The sequence below is a fragment of the Argopecten irradians genome, chromosome 3, assembly GCF_041381155.1.
Source record: "Argopecten irradians isolate NY chromosome 3, Ai_NY, whole genome shotgun sequence".
In the NCBI taxonomy this organism is placed as follows: Eukaryota; Metazoa; Mollusca; class Bivalvia; order Pectinida; family Pectinidae; genus Argopecten; species Argopecten irradians.
In genome coordinates, this window is record NC_091136.1 from 23,356,851 (window position 1) to 23,375,776 (window position 18,926).

The 18,926-nt window shown below is 34.5% G+C and overlaps 2 protein-coding genes across 2 annotated transcripts; one reads left to right on the forward strand and one right to left on the reverse strand.

The window, feature by feature from the left end:
• Positions 1–8,772: 8,772 nt before the first annotated feature.
• On the reverse strand, positions 8,773–14,408 carry LOC138317919 (N-alpha-acetyltransferase 30-like). Its single transcript, XM_069259892.1, has 4 exons — positions 13,688–14,408; positions 12,251–12,374; positions 11,914–11,969; positions 8,773–10,323 (listed from the first exon to the last, which is right to left on the reverse strand). Exons 1-4 carry the CDS (start codon positions 14,246–14,248, stop codon positions 10,186–10,188), a joined length of 879 nt encoding a protein of 292 aa, XP_069115993.1. The 5' UTR covers positions 14,249–14,408; the 3' UTR covers positions 8,773–10,185.
• Positions 14,409–14,568: 160 nt separating this feature from the next.
• Positions 14,569–17,200, forward strand: LOC138317921 (cytochrome c oxidase assembly factor 6 homolog). The gene is made up of 3 exons (XM_069259895.1): positions 14,569–14,677; positions 15,437–15,578; positions 16,967–17,200. Exons 1-3 carry the CDS (start codon positions 14,658–14,660, stop codon positions 17,108–17,110), a joined length of 306 nt encoding a protein of 101 aa, XP_069115996.1. The 5' UTR covers positions 14,569–14,657; the 3' UTR covers positions 17,111–17,200.
• Positions 17,201–18,926: the final 1,726 nt, after the last annotated feature.

The following is an 18,926-nucleotide window of genomic DNA, read 5'->3' on the forward strand; positions in this document are numbered from 1 at the left end:
GCGACCAATCTTTCGAGCTTAATGAAAACCATAACTCCGAGCCAAATAAACTGCACGGAAGTGTGATAGAGCGAAATAGCTTCAAACCAATGAGAGGGTTTATCGAATTACCGATTAAGCCTCTATTTAAAAACGAGAAGCAAGTGCTTCTAAATTTGTGAAGTACATTTTCAATATCAGGACAACCAAGTTTATATTTGTCTAAAAATATTCCAACATGTGTCGTATGTTCAGACTCATTCACAGTTTTACCACCCAAACTCCAGTTGCGTGCGGACCTTGCAAAACATGTTTTCGATTCATTAAAAACTACAATACATGTTTTGGAAGCATTATACGTAAACCTCCAGTTTTAACAGAAACATATATATACATATATATGTTTCTGGTTTTAGTAATGTACACAAATAAGCATAAATTTGAAATACATTATATCTGTATTGTCGAAATACAGTTAGCCGGAGATTAGACACATGCATTTTTAAAGTTAATTGACGACTCTTAGTTCTAGTGTTTACTTATAAATCTACTTACATATAACACTGTACGTTGTACAGGTATAGCAGTATCAGCATACATTTTGCATAGGTAGATGTACATGTGTGTATATATACATTGTATTTCCAAACGTAGTATGTTTTTAATAAAACTAAATTAAACTTTATAAAAGCGTTACAATACTGAATGAAAACATTCAATTCATTCATAACAGGCGATATCTTTTTTGAAGTATAACGCACGAGAACCTATAAGGTTGTCAGTAGCGGTCAAGTTTTAAACGGTTGCCGATGATAAGATTCAACTTGATTCATTAATAATATTTATTTCAAGTCAGAAACTACACAATTTTAATGGAAACAAACTGGCTTGAAAAGTCTCTAAGAAAACGGACATTCTCGTCAGCTATCCCGATCTCTGTTTTGTCACTGGGTTTTCCACTTGCTTAGGTAAGAAAGGTGACCTCGCAATGTTCAAAGCCATGAGGTTCCTGATTGCAAGTGCACATTCTGTAAGCCACTCTCCGAGGACCATCATACACAGCCACAGCGTTAGCGTCATATTTGTTGTTTGGCTCTGCCTCTAGCCTGTATGTAGCACTCACTGCGAGCCTATGGTCAACAACCATCACCTGTCCAATCACCACAGTAGTCGTGTCTGAAAAACACAAAAAATAAACGATTTAACTTTTTTCAGAAAAAAAAAAGATGAAAAAAAGTCAGAAAATATGCTAATTAAATTTAGAACGTCTCGGATTGAAATGTCAATGACAATATATTAGGGGCCTTCTCACCTGTAGTAAACTGCTGTCACTGCAATATATACATACATGTACATCATGGCAAAATCAGTCTGGGAGGAAGGTTGCGTGAAATTTTCTTGAGCATAGCAAACACATAAAGGAAAGATCAGACTCGTGAATAACTTTTCCGCAAATTCTAAAAACTGCACATATTTGGAAATTTCCATGATCTTTTTATATCTCTCTACCTTTGCAATGGTGTTTACTAACTTTATTTCGTCCCTTTTCTGCTTCAATATGGATGCCATTGGATAGTGCTGACATGGTAAAGCCCTTCTCGTAGATTATTTTGAAGACAGCTCACATTATTCTTAGAAAGCCATAGATTTGACCTTAACATCCTTACGTGGCTCATTGGCTTTGTGGCTTCTGCCTTCATCGCTTTGTAAACTGCAACACTTTTTAGACATCCATGGGTTGTAGATTATATCTTCGAAGGTAAGCAAATCAAAACAACATCGTTGTTAATGGCAGACTTCACTAGACTTGGACTCAAATGAGACACTGCACCGTCCTGCAAAAAATCAAACCATTGGGCATACGTGTCTCTGTCCGTGAACCCATTATCAGTTGTTGCGTACGCAGTATTAGTAGGACCGTTCTTGTGGTATGCTCCCCCTGGAAATCCACCACTGAAAATTATCATCGGTGGAACTTGCTGAACCTGCGGCATTGGCACAACAGTGGACTGATATATGCTCGCTGGTTACTAAGGAAACAATATACGCGTACTTCGCCCTCTTAGGCACAACTCTCTGTCCAGAAAATGTATTTAGGGAAAGATCATCTTCATCGCAGTTGTAAATACGTTCTGGTTTATCTTTTAAATCATTGGAATCTAAAGTTGTTTTGAGGAGATCAAAGTAGTCTTTGACGACGGGTACGTTGCCCATGACTACTCGTCCCCTATCCAGAACATCGGGTCTTCTGAGTGCTATCTCAGAGTGACTATACTTGAATCTTTGAATTTTCGAGATGGGCCCTTTCTGAAAACACCTCTTTCTTTTAATGTTCTTCTGCAATACACCATGCGAACCCGCAGATTTCCGACACAGAGTGGGAATAATTCAACAGTTCTTCCGTTAATGTGAGAGCCGTTGTGACCCCCATTTTTACATCAACTTATACCTTGCCAGGGGTTTCAATATCAGGCAGTATCCGGTAGGTACCGCCTGATTTGGGCTAAATTACATTAGATAGCATACAGATGGTATAGAATAGTACCTTCTGAAATTGCAATTGTACCACCTCTCCTAAAATTTAATGAAACCCCTGCCTTGCCATCAAGCCAATCTGACAATGTCGTTCGTGATATGTTAAAAAGCCTGCTTGTCTTTAAGATGCTCATATGACCTGACTTAGCCTTGATAGGCAATTTGCATGTCCGCCTGTTTCCAGCCTCGGCGACATCTCTTTGTTTATAGCGTATTCATTGATCTGAAAAGTGACGAGGATGTCTTGTTTTTATCTGAATCTTTGTAGGGACTTGATTCAACTTACTAGCGTGTAATGCAAGAGGCGTAGCTGTCAATTCAATTTCTGTTTACAGAAACACTCAATGCCGCACGTTTTGAGGTTGACTATAAAATAGTGCTACACGTATTTATGAATTGCACTTATTATGAGCTTTTTCCGCAACCCATTGTTATCCTAGTTGAACGTAACACCCTTTCTTGATCAACCGAAAGGTTATCTTATTTTCAGACAATGACAACTGACACTTTATATTTTATAGTACAAATTAACTGATAAACAAAACCATGTTTTATGCGTAAATCTGAAATTTATCTGCATCGAAAAAAAAACGTTTGTAAATTTTATACGCTGTGTATATAATGTACAAGTACAGAAAGTATAATGAAGTCCAATTGTATATTTTTTAAAAATCTTTATTCGTCAGCGCAGTACTGATCAAGGGGGATAACTCCAATATAAATCATCTGATGCAGTCCCGATATAGTTTTGTATTACGTCCTGGTTTAGACCGTCATAACATTACTCTACAATGGATTACCACTAAAATGTTATCCACATTACAGGTATCAAATGGACTATCAATTCCCAAAGACTAAAGACTATAAATTCCCAAAGAAAAGTCCTTGCTGCTCATAAAACAATATTCTTAGATTATTAATAACTTGTCACAATACATTGTACTTGTTGAATTTATAGAAAAACTTGTTTTGTCAACAATTACAATACTTGGAATATATAATACACTCTTTAAAACCAATTATTCATATATCCTGGGCAAATATAATTATATCGTACGGATACGAAATCTGTATTGAGTTAAATAATATTGTCTTCATGGCAAGACAATTTTATCACATTTTTTAATATTATTTCTTTAACAACACTTCACATGTGCAGTTTAACTCAAATATAACAGAATCTCCGTGTATGAAATAGCCCAAACAGGAGCACTATGGAATTATACAATGTTAGAGATATACAAGATACTTTTGCTCATGACGTTGCGTTTAACGTGTCGATATTGTCCATCAGAAGTTTCTCAATACTGACCTCTAATACTATTGGACTGTATGGAATTAGTACTACTATTTGAACTATTTGTACCACACATTTCATTTTTTTAAAAATTGTTCGCAACAAACTTCTAATTGCATTTGTTCAATTGTTATTGAACACTCATACAGTGGATTTCCAGTCGACAATAACATTTTCTTTAAATTTTCAGCAAATTTTTTCAGCAAATTTTTATTGCTGACATTTATGAGAGAAAACAAAATATTCAAAAAGTATTTTTGTCAATTGTTTGGAGACAAAATAACATGATGGTATTAAGGTATTTCAATTCCTGTTATCTACAATGAACTGTAAATGACATTTAAAGTCCATTGGAATTTGTCATAAATGAGTTTTACTGTACATCAAACATATTAAACTGAAAACCAGGTAGCTATATAAAATCATTGTCTTAATTCATTCATCCTGCAACTTATACTGAAGAATAAAAATTTCCAACCACTGTTAATCAGTTTATTTTTGTGTATACCTGGGCAACATTCTTTTGTGTGTTATTTATTATCAACATCAGAAGCTCTTACTGACAAACGTACATTCATATACACATTTTATCTAATTATTTGAATTTGTTTTCGAGCTGAAATTTTGTATTTCACAAAAATAAAGTGGTTGACAGTAAGCAGTCATACATTAAACTTTACTAATACTTTTGTAACATTATTAAACAAACATCATATTATAATTTATTGTCCAACAGAAAAACAACGGTTTTCAACACTATAATGATAAATGGATTTTATAGCATGTTAATGGTGTAAAGCTGGCTTCGACATAAAGTGCAAAATTTCATGATAACGTTTGTTACTGAACAAAATCAGATTTTTTTGACATACAAAATCTATAATAGTTCTCTTTACATTCTAATGTATTCCAGATACAATATATTACTATGTATACCCAGTGTGTTGGTGGAGTAGTTGATTACTTTCAGATAAAGGATTTCCTCAGGATCCAATTACCAAGCATCATTACTTTAGGGTCCCTGAATCAATGCACCACAGAGTATTTGAGATATTCTGTTTAACCATAAGCCAAAGTTGGACTGTGATAACACTCTTTAACATTTCCCAATACAGGTATCAGTGGACTCAGGAGAAAATACACCACATGTGGTAGGAAAAAACAAATGGGATATGATGCTGCTCATATACAGTACAGGACCTTAGGCTGTTTGACTGTAGTGCAAATGCTAACATCATATAGATCAAGACAACTCTTAGTATTGTTGATGGCACAATAATGTATTCTCAAACAGTTTACTTTTAGTTATATTCTGATCAAACTGTGGTGAGATGTGAGAAGCTATTGATCATCAAACTAGTAGTTAGTATAACAGATACTTCTTAAACATTCTTCTACTTTACACATTTTAAACAGAAATCTCTAATCTGTCGTGAAATACTCCAGATTAACTTTGAATCATGCACAGAAGCAGGACATTAGGATGAATTTAAATGCATTGTGAGATTTGTTACGTATCTGAGCATGAAAATCAGATGAATGACCACCTTAGGATGAAGTAAATGCATATATGTATAACTGTAATTTATTTCATGGACTAGGAGCAAAACACAAATTCAGGTAGACTTAGTTAATGTTTTAAATTTTCCCTCCTGAGCAGTTAACATCCTAGATTTATAAAAGATTTGATTTGGATAACAACACAGATTGGTATTGTCCTTATCAGATAAACATGTGCGTCAGACTATAAGGTTCATTGTTAAATGATCAAACACCACAAACAAGTTATTTTCAAACCCAACATTTCAACATTCTTCGAAAAAATGCCAGTATTCACCATATACAAACATCAAACAAACAATGGCATTCACAAACAACTCATAAAGCTATGTCAGCATTCACTAATTAATACTTACACAATCCCCAGCATTCACTACTTAACACTTACAATCCCTAAACGGTATCAAACATATCCAACATTCGTGACATGTTTTAAATTAAAGCAACTTGTGTTTGTTGATTTATGTCTTGTTCTAATAACTTAGAGATCAAAAGTAACGTCCCACGCCTCTCCAACAATGCAGGGAAATTAGGATGGCATGGGACCAGAAATAACCTATAGTTTGTACAAGACGAGTTATCCTGACAGAACTACCATGTTACAAAAATATTCTAAAATGTGTACATTTTGTTGACAAGAGAACACTAGAGGGAGGTAACCTTCTGCAGATGAAACTAGGTTTCTGGACTTGGTCAGAACTCTGCTTCAGACAAATGCACAGACATGCCTTTCGGAAAATGGTAAGCAAGCGATCATCTTATTATGAAAACTTATTATTTTAAACACAAAAAATGTATATGTATTGTCGGAAACCTGCGAATTACCACTTCATCGCTGTCACAAATGATAGAGCAGTGAACCGTGGGTTTCCGGTCATGATGTATATGATAAGTATATCTGTGATGACATGAGAACATGCAGGCATTTGTATGATTTTATAGTAATTCTATGACTGATTTAGGAGGCCACATTTAATTGCATAACACAAACCACATAGGAAGACCAGTACAAAAAATGTTTGCACCACAAGCAAGCCTGGGTTTTACAACAAAACTTGCCATTTACACACAGATAAATAATGAGGTACTTGGATCTGACACTACCATAACTCACACAGGCATCACCATCATACAATATCAGATAGCTGTAACAAAGCCACATACTGAAAAAAGACCGCTCACTAAGGACCTGTTCACCAGACCACCACTAAGGACCGGTTCACAAGACACTCACTACGGACCTGTTCACCAGAACACTCACTATGGACCGATTCACCCGATCACTCACTAAGGATCGGTTCACCAGATCACTCACTAAGGATGGGTTCACCAGATCACTCACTAAGGACTGGTTCACCCGTTCACTCAATAAGGACCAGGTCACCAATCACTCACTAAGGACCTGTTCACCAGACACTCACTAAGGACCGGTTCACAGAACACTCACTACGGACCGTTCACCAGAACACTCACTAAGGATCACCAGATCTCACTAGGACATCACCAGATCACCACTAAGGACAGTTCACCAGATCACTCACTAAGGACCGGTTCACCAGACCACTCACTAAGGACGGTTCACCAGATCACTCACTAAGGATGGTTCACCAGATCACTCACTAAGGACTGGTTCACCGATCACTCACTAAGGACCAGTTCACCAGATCACTCACTAAGGACGTCACCAGATCACTCACTAAGGACCGGTTCACCAGATCACTCACTAAGGATGGGTTCACCAGATCACTCACTAAGGACTGGTTCACCCGTTCACTCAATAAGGACCAGGTCACCAGATCACTCACAAAGGACCAGTTCACAAGATCACTCACTAAGGACTGGTTCACCAGATCACTCACTAAGGACGTCACCGATCACTCAGTCACTCACTAAGGACGTGTCACTCACTAAGGAGTTCACAGATCTCACTACAGGCTAAGGACGTCACCAGTTCACCTAAGGACGTTCACCAGACACTCACTAAGGACCGGTTCACCAGATCACTCACTAAGGGTACCAGATCACTCACTAAGGACCGGTTCACCAGATCACTCACTAATGATCGGTTCACCAGACCACCCACTGAGGACAAGTTCACCAGACCACTCACTAGGGGCCGGTTCACCAGATCACTCACTAAGGATCGGTTCACCAGACCACTCACTAAGGATCGGTTCACCAGATCACTCACTAAGAACTGGTTCACCAGATCACTCACTAAGGACCGGTTCACCAGATCACTCACTAAGGACCGGTTCACAAGACACTCACTAAGGACCTGTTTACCAGACCACTCACTAAGGACCAGTTCACCAGATCACTCACTAGGGACTGGTTCACCAGATCACACATTAAGGACCGGTTCACCAGATCACTCACTAAGGAAAAGTTCACCAGATCACTCACTAAGGACCAGTTAACCGGATCTTTCTCTAAGACTAGTTCACCAGATCTCTGGCTAAGGACTGGTTCCATGTAATGTTTAACCTGATATTGATCAATTATCAAGTTCAATAAAATTTGCTCAAGTTTAATATTACATGGATATAACACAACACCTTTATTATAACGGGCCATTACTCTAGCATACAATTTCTACATGGTATTTGATTTAGACAAAGCTATTTTTGCAGCAACTGAATTTTGTGATACAAGTTTTTACAGCAATTTACTTGGCTACTTAGCAATAATGACCCAGAGGTTTATGGCTGGTGATAGATTATCCGGCACCGTAACCACTCATGCATGACGAGCCAGAGATGGACGACTATAATATATAGTGGAAGATCGTCTTTGATGGGTAGGACCAAAAGATTTTGATATCACCTGCAGTTCCTCTAACAATTTTATGATTATATTTTGAAGAAAGTGTACACAGATTACTGTAAACCAACTATCTTTCGCAGATATTAAACTTAGCGATTTTCATTTCAAAACAAGCTTGCAAATATTAAAATTCACGGATTGAAACATTGTTAGAAAATTCATATCGATAAATACAATGCAGATGGTAATTCAAAGAGAATTATCACGAATTTACTTGAAATGCGAAATTCAAGAAAGTAAATTGGTTAAAACCTAAATATAATCTTCTGAGAACATTAAATGAAAGTGACTTTATAGAGGAAGACTAAATTAGCTATTGGAGTATTAATTATTTATTTGCAGTACTGATCTGGTCCCTATTTCATTATATAGTTATATAAACCTTGACAATGAAGATTAATTTAAATAGGAATTTCGAAGAACTTCTTAAACTTCATTCTTTTCAGTTTTAAAGGGTGTCTTCAACAAAATTTGATTATAAATTGCAAATAGCAATGGGTAAAAATATCTAATATCATCCATTTTTTCATTACATTTTTTGTTTGTTTTAAAATAATAAGTTTTTCAACAAGATATAGAAATCATTAATTTCATTTTTAATATAATTAGAATCTCTATTGTTAAAGTTCTAATATTTCAATCCTTTAAACATATGGCCATCATAAATCAATTAAAAAGTACCCAGATTTGAAAGTACAAACATAGTTTTAACTGACATCAACACAATTTGGTTTGTATAGTTTTACGTCCTATTAACAGCCAGGGTCATGTAAGGACGTGCCAGGTTTTGTTGGTGGAGGAAAGCCGGAGTACCCGGAGAAAAACCACCGGTCAACGGTCAGAACCTGGCAACTGCCCCACATGGGATTCGAACCCGCATCCCAGAGGTGGAGGGCTTGTGGTAATATGTCGGGACATCTTAACCACTCGGCCACCGCGGCCCCAATTTAAGAAATATATAGGTATTACTTTCTTTACACCACTATAACACAAAATAATTACCAACTTTGTATTAAGATAATAAAGGAAACTTTTGCATTAATATCCTACCTTTAGCATGTACATCCCTATCTACAATAATATTGTTTTCTTTGTCTTTGGATAATAGTTAGGCCCCCCAAAAAAATGTCTGTTTAGGATTACATTGGCAAAAAAAATAGGGTCGCTAGGTCGGGATTTTTTTTTTTTTTTTTTTGTCTTTTACTCTGAAGTAATGGCCAGAACCAAAGTCTGATATCAAAATCCTGACTTCTATTTTCATTTCATAGAAAAGTGGAAAATAAATTAGGATCGGCCGGGTAACCCCTAAACAGACATATTTTTTGGCCTTATCTGTACTTTTATGAGGAGGTATCAATTGTACCAAAGTTTGATTGCATGAGTAACATCATGAATCCATATAAATGCAATTATCACATACAAATTGATGATGTCACAATTAACATGTGTTTAGAACGATACTTAACTTTGCAGGCACTGAAACATTCACACTGGCAGTTTACTTCTAATTTAGGCAAGAATTTCTTTGAAGACTTATTACACCAACTCACAAAAATATGGATTTCTACAAACAAGTGTTTATGATGAATTGGAAACTGTCAAGTTTATAAATTTGATTACCAGTTCAGATTAGAGCGAATAACAATCATACATTTGTATGTTTAATAAAGTGATGGATGTATACTGAATGAGATGGCACAATATCAGAATTTCATCTGTCATAGTTCATCAGTTCATATAGTGGTCTCATAAATAATACATCTGATCCCTACACAGCAGAATAGGGATTGTAAGTATACATCATGTATATACATGTATCTAGTGATTCTTGATTTCATATTATTGTCACTCAATCAATGTTCCTCACAAAAAAAAATATCATACACTCATTTTAACTATGCTTGTAAAATAACTTACAATGTGTTCACACTCACACATGCACACAACATCTAACAATAAAAGTTCTGTTGTTTATATAACTAAATTGTCTATCTTAACCATAGCTTCAGCCGCAACGCATCCACACCATTCAAGTAGTACCGGAATAATCTTTTATCGCGTACAAATCCTAAGTTTTCATACAGACGTAAGGCTGCTTTGTTGGTTATTTCTGTCTCCAGAACGACCTGAAAAATAATGGCTTCATTTAGTTTGATTTTCATTACACAAAAATTATATACATTTTACAAATATATTTTGCATTTATACCAAATTGTGCAGGGAAAAAATCTGATGAATAATTGAAATAAAAACATGATGTTGTTCTTTTAAGATTCTGTCCCAGAAGTGTTTATTAGTCTCGCCCCTGTAAGTAAAAATGTTATACATGTGCTGGTGGTGCATGTTAAATGATTAAGTCTAAACATGGAAAGTTAGAACAATCATCCGGACTTACACAAAAAGTTTTTTTGATACAGTCAAAGGTGTTCAAGCATCTGGAATGAGCTTTTGGATCATTCAAACCACAAATCACTTGAACAACTTCAGCCAGTCACATGCACATGGTTCGTACAGAAAATTAAAAACAAATATCAAGGACTTTTAAGGACCTTTCAAGACCTTTTTTTGTCATTTCGAAGGCCCCAATGAAATCAAATTTTGATTCAATCCATACAAAAATAATATGTTATATGTTGGCTGCAACTCTTGGAACAATTGCTGAATTGATCATTTTCCTTCACTGGTGATTATGAATGAAGAAATAGTTCATTAAATGAAGTCCTGGGATGTGGCTGGATTTCAGCTTGATTCACCCTGAAGTTTGATTGCGAGATCAAATATCATTTTAGAGCAAATGTATTTTTCAAGGACTTATCAAGGCTGTTGATGAATTTCAAGGACTTTTCAAGGCCAAACTCTTTTTTTTAACGACTTTCAATGCCAACACATAAATTCAAGGACTTTTCAAGGGTTTTGCATACCATGATGCACGTTTATTAGCTCAGGAATTGTGTCAGTCAAACTGAGGATGAGTTAAGTTACAGCTTAGGACAGAACTTACCTGTTTTAGCTGTTACACATTTTAAAACTTAGAGGTGGTCTAAGTGATCTTGGTGGTTTTTACAATACTATTTTATTTGCACTCACAAAGACCCAACAATCAAATGGGAATGATTCACGTATCACATGATACCCGATAAGGTGTGTGCATGACTATTGTTTCTATTTGTGACGGAAAACTGTCAAAAGATGATATCCTGTGCCAACATCATTTCAGTGGGAAGATTACAAATAGTTACGTTCCATCTACACTGGAGATACTAATCCTGCAGAAACGTTATCGGGTATCATGTGGTACGTGAATTAGTCGCATTATTTGGACCTACATGTTTATTCATCAATCCACATGAAGAGTATTACAAATGTCAAAATATATGAAAAAACAAAACTTATCATAGGTCCAAATACAAGAATTCTAGACTACAATTAGCAAAGCATGTTTAGTCAAAGTGGGATATCCGCCTCCGGATTGCTTCCTCTCCCCACCTTTCAAACATCTACATACAGCCATTTACAGGTAGAGTTTTATGTAGCTACCAGTCGAGATCTTGTGTTGATTTGCCTTTCTGTGATTATGTGACATCAATATTGTGTATAAACTGTAGTCGGCCATGGGGCATTTAAAAAATGGGTAAAATTCTGTCAAATATATATGACAATGGTATGGAAACATGCTGTTTTTTCTTACTTTAAAATAAAGTTTAAAGATTTCTCACCTCATCACAGTCATCGAGAATCATAGCTCTAATTGCCTTGCGGACAAGATGAGAACCTGCAACAAAAACAGTTTGTATAATCAGTTTGGTTTGTTTGTGTTTTTGTCCCAACATTCACACTGACTGAATTTCTGAAGAACATATGCAAATGTCTACAAGTGCAGGATTGCTGAATCAACCAGGGCAAAATCAAATCATCCATTACCGTAAGCTCATGCCAAATTATAGAGGTGACCTTGAAGCAAGTTGAATGGGTAGTATAGAATCACACAAACAAATGGCCCATTAATAATTTACAGTTCATACAAGTACATTTTAAAGCTGAAACAAAACTTACCAATTCTTTTCCTTCTGTAATCAGAGTCTACAGCCAACATGGCTATGTACCCTCGTCGTACCATTTTCTTATGCATATCTAATTTACAAACTATGGCTCCCACACACTTCGTTCCATCCATAGCCTGTAGTTGAAAAGTATGAATTTAAAGATGTGGCTAAAACTAGCCATACTATCAATATTGATCAGATCTGGTTTGCAATGGGGAGATTCTATACGCCTTTAGTCATATATAATTCAGATTCTATATGGTGCCAAAAAAATACCCAAAACTTAGGTGGCATTTATAAACCATACTGTTGATTGACCTTAAAAGGTATGTGCAAAATTTCATGGATTAATTTGCCTCTGCACTTTTGGAGAAGAGGTCGAAAATGAAAGTTGTTTACAGACACACAACTGACAAAAGGCAATTAGAATAGGTCATTTGAGAGACTTTGACATAAAGTTCATCTCTTGTAGCCTTAAAAAATTCCCTGATGCACATATATACTATTATGCCCTATATGGAATGAAGTACTGATTGTGCAGACAACAGCAAAACAAAGTAATTTATGTATTTTTGTGTTAATAAGACAACATACAACCAATTATTGTCCACATGATAAATATTGTTTATGCTCTGTCGATGGTGGAGCATCTTTATAAGGAAGCTAATAAACAAAGTTTAAAAAGCTAGTGTTGGGGATCAGTTGATGATTTCAACCTCAATAAATGATAAAATATACAATGCATAATTTGTTGGTGTCATCTAGCTAGTGTAAGCACTCAATAGAAAGATTTTCAAACTTTAATTGGTTATATATTAACTTCACTTTATTAGATTTACCACTGGTCATGTCAGTGACCAATTCTCACCATGTATACATATACCCATTGGCCATATATCAACTCCAGCTATAGCAGTGTATTTGATTATATGATTACACAATAAATTTTAATAGGAAAACTGCATGGTAGCATCTTCTATCAGTTGATGACTTTATTCATGTAAATCTGCATATAATCATACAAACACACATACAGTGGTGACAATGGGTACTTGGTGAGAATTGGTCAATGACATTTGGGTGGACTTGAGAACTAGAAGTATTGTAATATTGCTAATATTCGCAAATTCAGCCAAATCCACGAAATTTATCAAAATCGTGATTTATATCTCAGGGCCTGTCATATGAATGACAATTCCAATGGCTATAAATATAATTTCCGAAAATAAGCCACTTTGAAAAAATAGCAAAATTTTATAACTACAGTAACTCATGCTGATCCACAATTGTGTTTGGTTGGAATGAAGATATATTTCTAATGAAATATTGAGGTCTCCAGTCAAGAAAATTATCAACTGCTGTACCTAGCAGTATTACACTTCTGGCAACATTTCTGTTTCAAGCATTAACAACATCCATTGACCGCTGTACAATTGTGTAAACTTACAAGGAAACAAAGCTTTGGCCAGTTGTGGATGAAGTATCTGTAGGTATATATTGAATACGGTTCCGAAAGGTCTTTGGTTATCAATCTCATGATATCGGGCATTTGTACCTCTGACTTGTACACAATGTATTCTATCCCTTCCTTTATGTCACTATCGCCAGGTGCAAACACGCCTAAGTTCTGTACGGCTTCACATAGAGAAGATTCAGCATCACTCCCTAGACCAGTGCAATCAATACTGCTTCTCTCAGTCAATGGTGTGTCGATTGTATTTTCACTTTCACAAGAGGAACATACTTCCATTTCTTCTGGTGCTACTCCAGGTGCATTCTCCGTCAGTTTGGGATTTTCGGTCGTCAGGATATGCGATACCAAACCATTTTCGTTTGGTCTATGTTTGATCTTTCCGTTTGGTAACTCAGTGTCGATCTTTAATGGTTTGATCGGTGCCTCCCCAGCATCTAACGTCACAACATCCCCCTCCATTTTGCGTTTCTGCAACTCGGGCAATACTTGGTCTGTTTCGGCTCTTGTGGTATCATGAGTACATTCTGACATCATATAAAATGTTCATCTTATTACAGTGTATTGAAAACTTTGTTCTAGTTTTACATCCCCACTACCTAATCGATGCACGTGTCGTTTCCCATTCCTTCTACCTAACGTGACTTTCTAAATAACATCGTCCATGTTGCTGTGGACTATACTACTTCCGGTTATGTACTTCTATTTACTTCTTATATTCGTACGCCATGAATTTATACAGGTGTTTTATTATGAATCGTGCGAATAAAATTTCTTCAACACTTAACAATTATTATTGATTGCGATTTCTATGCAGTTTTGAACATATCTGTGCTGGAAAATATGCATTTAGTAAACTACTTTTGCGCAGGTCGAATAATATGGGAGGTGTTGTGAGGCACTTCCGGTTTAAGGATAACTTGTAATATTTACATGTGTTCTCAGGATGGAAGAAGTCAAGAAAGGGTACATGCCGTTCACAAACTATTTCAGTTTATTTCTTTATTTATCAAATTGTAGTAATTAAATAGATATGTGCACAATGGAATAACAGAAATATACACACTTTTAATAAGCCACATGATCTGTAAAAGTTGTAGGTTGCATAACGATTAAAACATTGTTTTGACTGCTTTTCGATAAACACTTGGACCGGTCTTTAATCTGCTGTCATGAAAGTACTTTTGACTTTTAGAGAAATATACATTTAGTTTCTTTATCTTAGTAATGTTCATGATACTTTATATTTTCCTGTTCAAATTATGATTTGATAAGTTTGAATAATTAATTTTGACAATTCAGTGATTGATATTTTTGTATAATTTAATGCATTGCTTTGGTGATAGTGTGTATAATTGTCTTAAACTTCAACTTTTTCAAATGATACACAAGCATGTTTCAGTTAAGATATATCTTAAATCTTTACAGTTTTGAAGATCAAATTCATTAGTGATTAAAAGGAGTTATTGCCCTGGGGTGACCTACATGTACATACTAAGTCTTAGCTACTGGTACATCATTATGTCCTGTAGTCAGGCAAAGAATATTTGATAATTTAAGTAACTGGTAACATTAAATGACCATTTCAAAATTAAGGAGTGCATGTATATTATGTCTGTTCCACCTAGCTACTATCCTTGTCTCTTGTACATTGTATACATTTATGTATATACTATTAGAAAGAATTATGTCTTGTCGGTATTAAATTTCTATTTTTACTTTCAGAGACACGAAAGCAAATAGAAAACAGTGCTATAGTTCAAGGGATGCTTACTGGAAATGCCTGGATAAAACAAGTGCAAAGCTTGGAGAAACAAAATGTAAACATCTGAGAGAAGATTATGAGACTTTTTGTCATCCTTCATGGGTAAGGTTGTTGTAATATTTACTGCCCAAACCATTTGAATCATTTAGTGAAATGAAGGTGCAGAATAAAACTCTTGAATTTCCTATTCTCATATGTTCAATGCTAGTTTAGCTAATTTCAATGGCATACATGAGTGAACACAACAGTCTTTTAAACTTAATCACCAGGTATATGATTACCAAGCAGGAGTGATAATTAATTGGCACACAAAGATGTTGTAGCCCCATAAGTGTATGTCATAGGTCCAAGTATGTGTCTCAACTATTTTCACACCAGTTAGGGCTCATTCATAGCAAGGTAACTATTTTATCCAGCTTCTATTTTCAACTCTACTAGCTGGTATCACTATTCTTGAAATGGATGGTATGGACTATCGTTCAAAGTCACTGGAGTCCAATAGGCTAAAATTTTTAAAGATGCTCTACCGCTGACAGAGCATAAATTATACTCATCAATTGAACAATAATTAGTGTTTAATCATGTATATATTTATATATATATATATATGTCTAATTAACACAAAAAATAATATGAAATCATTTGTTTTGCTTTTGGCACATGGGCAATCAATACTTAATACCATATAGGACATTGTGCCACAGAATGTTTTTTTTTTCGAGATGCAGTTACCGTAATTATTTTTAATATTTATGTCTTTAAGTAAAATAAGAAGCTCAAACTTTTCAATGGTGGTAATGATATAAAGTAAGTAACTTTTGTAACTGAAGAAAAATACTAAATTGTCTGCTCCTGTTTTTGATAGCTAAAAAAATGCCATAGGTATGTAAGTCGTGGAACATCTTTAAATGACTTGATGTCAGTAGCTAATTAAGAGACCCAATAATAGAATGCCTGGATAATTCAAGGTCACAAGACTGTGTTTCACTATATTTATTGAACTTGTTGTTAAAATAATTGTATATTGAACTTGTTGTAGCATGAAGGACTACCATACTAAGTTTGCTCATAAATATGACCTTTAGCTCATTCAAGGTCAAAGACCAAAAGAGCAAACCTTGAACTTCTTATGACTTTTTGTAAATAACTACAAATGTATATGGAGTAAATAGACCTGATTGATCTGTAGCATACTTCAATGAAAAACTTTCAAGTATGTTCAAATGAATGTCATAGAGATAAAGTATGATTTATTTTATTGTGAACTTTTTCTTAGTATTAATTTCAAAACCTTTGGGTCTATTTTGGTCCTGTAACAATCAAGCGCTAGGATCATCAGGTAGTAGATAGATGATTTGGGCTCTTATTATCATTTGGCAAATCAGTACTAGTGTGCTGCTATAAATATGGGTGTTTTTCATTGTACTCAGACCCAGCTCTTTCTAAACCTATATACACACAAACTGATCTTTTTGTTCTTTTCATTGCAGGTCAGTCACTTTGATAACCTACGCCTGAATGAATTAGCAACAAGAAAATATGCCCTTTATGACCCTGTAGATAGTCTACCACCAGTGAGACAAAGCCCTGAGGTGGAAGCCAAAATGAAAAAGACATTTGTTCCTTTTGATTAGTATCAATTACGTATTTATTTATTTGTTGAATTTTTACTTTGTCTTTTTTTTAATAAAACTTGATTCCACACTAAAGGAAAGAAAGTTGAGTTATTTTGATGATTGGAACAATGACGCAGGAACGACAGAACATAAAGGCTATTTGTAATCGATCTAAATGTACTTGTGTTCTTGAATATGTCAGGTCTACATACATGATACATAATTTATATATGAACATTGGTTTTAATAGGTATTCAATGATGATTTGAGTCATACAAGCTAAAAACAATAAGATCAAAAATGTCATTTACCTTTTAATATAAAAAATTTGACAAAACAAGACAATTGGCTGTTGAATTTTAATCAATAATTTAGCTGATTAATTCTAATCAACATATTGATTAAGACTTACTGTAACACATGTGAAATATTTCTGATTTAAATTGTTTATATAATTTATGCATCTATTACTGACATGATAGCAGGTGCACACCAATCATTCAAGTAAACTTCATGGAAAAAAAACAATGCTTACACCTAATTGTTTATAAGATTTCCTTAATTTATCAAAAATTCATAGTCAAAGCATATTATTTGAAACAAAAAGATTTGTTTTACAGCTGGTAAGAAAAAGCTGTTAGTTTTCAAAGCTTTATAATATATATAATTAGTCATGGTTTCGATAGCTTATTTGAAGTATCATTGCAAAAAATTATCAGCTAGGCAGTACCTGTAAAAATAAGCTGTATAGCACTTTGAGTTCACAGATCCATATTCCATGATTTCGCAAACCGAACCTATTTGCAGGGGTTTTTATTTCGCTGTACCAATTTCTCTAGGCTAAATGCAATATTCACATATCAATATAGTTTAAATGGTGTCAATGTTATTCATTTTTTTTTATCAATTTTGAGTACAACTACTTTAAAGTTGTGCAATTTTGAATAGGTTCACAATAATCAAAACCACAACAAGTTTCCATGTGTTATAAATAAAATTTTGTTCCAAAAACAATTAGTGTAGATATTACAATACCCCATTACTCTGTATGATAAGTAAACTAACTAGCCAATAACTGGACAGGCTACTTTGTTTCATACATGGAATCTATTATAAAAATATGTCAAAGTCAAATAATTAAATACACTAAAAATGACATAAATTTTCTATAAATATTTCATTAAAACATTTGGCCTTGACATATGGCTATACACCAAATATTAGTCTGGATCATGTTAGAATAGCAATATCATAAGTGACGCACCAAAATCATTGCATATTCTAATTTTTCTTTCAATGCATGGATCTATGAGACATCATTCACTAAAACAGTACTCTCTTGCCAATGTTGGTTGTATCAGCATCAGAAAAATAATTTCTACCCCAAAAAATCATTTTAATAGATTAGACTAATGTTTCAATCCTGGCTTCACAAATATTCCTCAAGGACATTTTTTCATATGAAAGTATATACAGTATTAATATGCAAGACTGGCAACAAATCACAAGAATATTATATTCAAACTAGGGGGAGATAATTTAGTATGTCTACATGTATTACAATTTTCAAAGATGATTTTTATTCATATATAATTAAAAATTCCTTTATCTAACCTGAAAACAAGTGTAGACTGTGATCAGGCTAAAGAAATAAATATGTTACCAAAATTTATGATGCTAAGGTGTAACAGTGACAGATCTAGAAGATGAGTTTTTTGAGACGAATGCTTTTCCTGATATTAATATTGATTTCCATTATCATCTTGATACTGTCATTTGACCAAGCAACTAGAAAATATAGCTACAATATATACGAAATATTCTAAATGAGTAT

Bases quoted from the DNA above. Each gene is read 5' to 3' on its own strand.
- LOC138317919 (XM_069259892.1), bottom strand. From the start codon at position 14,248: ATGATGTCAGAATGTACTCATGATACCACAAGAGCCGAAACAGACCAA. The intron at 12,375-13,687 runs GTAAGTTTACAC...TTTCAACTACAG, and splicing joins GGCCAAAGCTTTGTTTCCTT to GCTATGGATGGAACGAAGTG. The intron at 11,970-12,250 runs GTAAGTTTTGTT...TTTTTGTTGCAG, and splicing joins TTACAGAAGGAAAAGAATTG to GTTCTCATCTTGTCCGCAAG.
- LOC138317921 (XM_069259895.1), top strand. From the start codon at position 14,658: ATGGAAGAAGTCAAGAAAGG. The intron at 14,678-15,436 runs GTACATGCCGTT...TTTTACTTTCAG, and splicing joins ATGGAAGAAGTCAAGAAAGG to AGACACGAAAGCAAATAGAA. The intron at 15,579-16,966 runs GTAAGGTTGTTG...TTTTCATTGCAG, and splicing joins CTTTTTGTCATCCTTCATGG to GTCAGTCACTTTGATAACCT.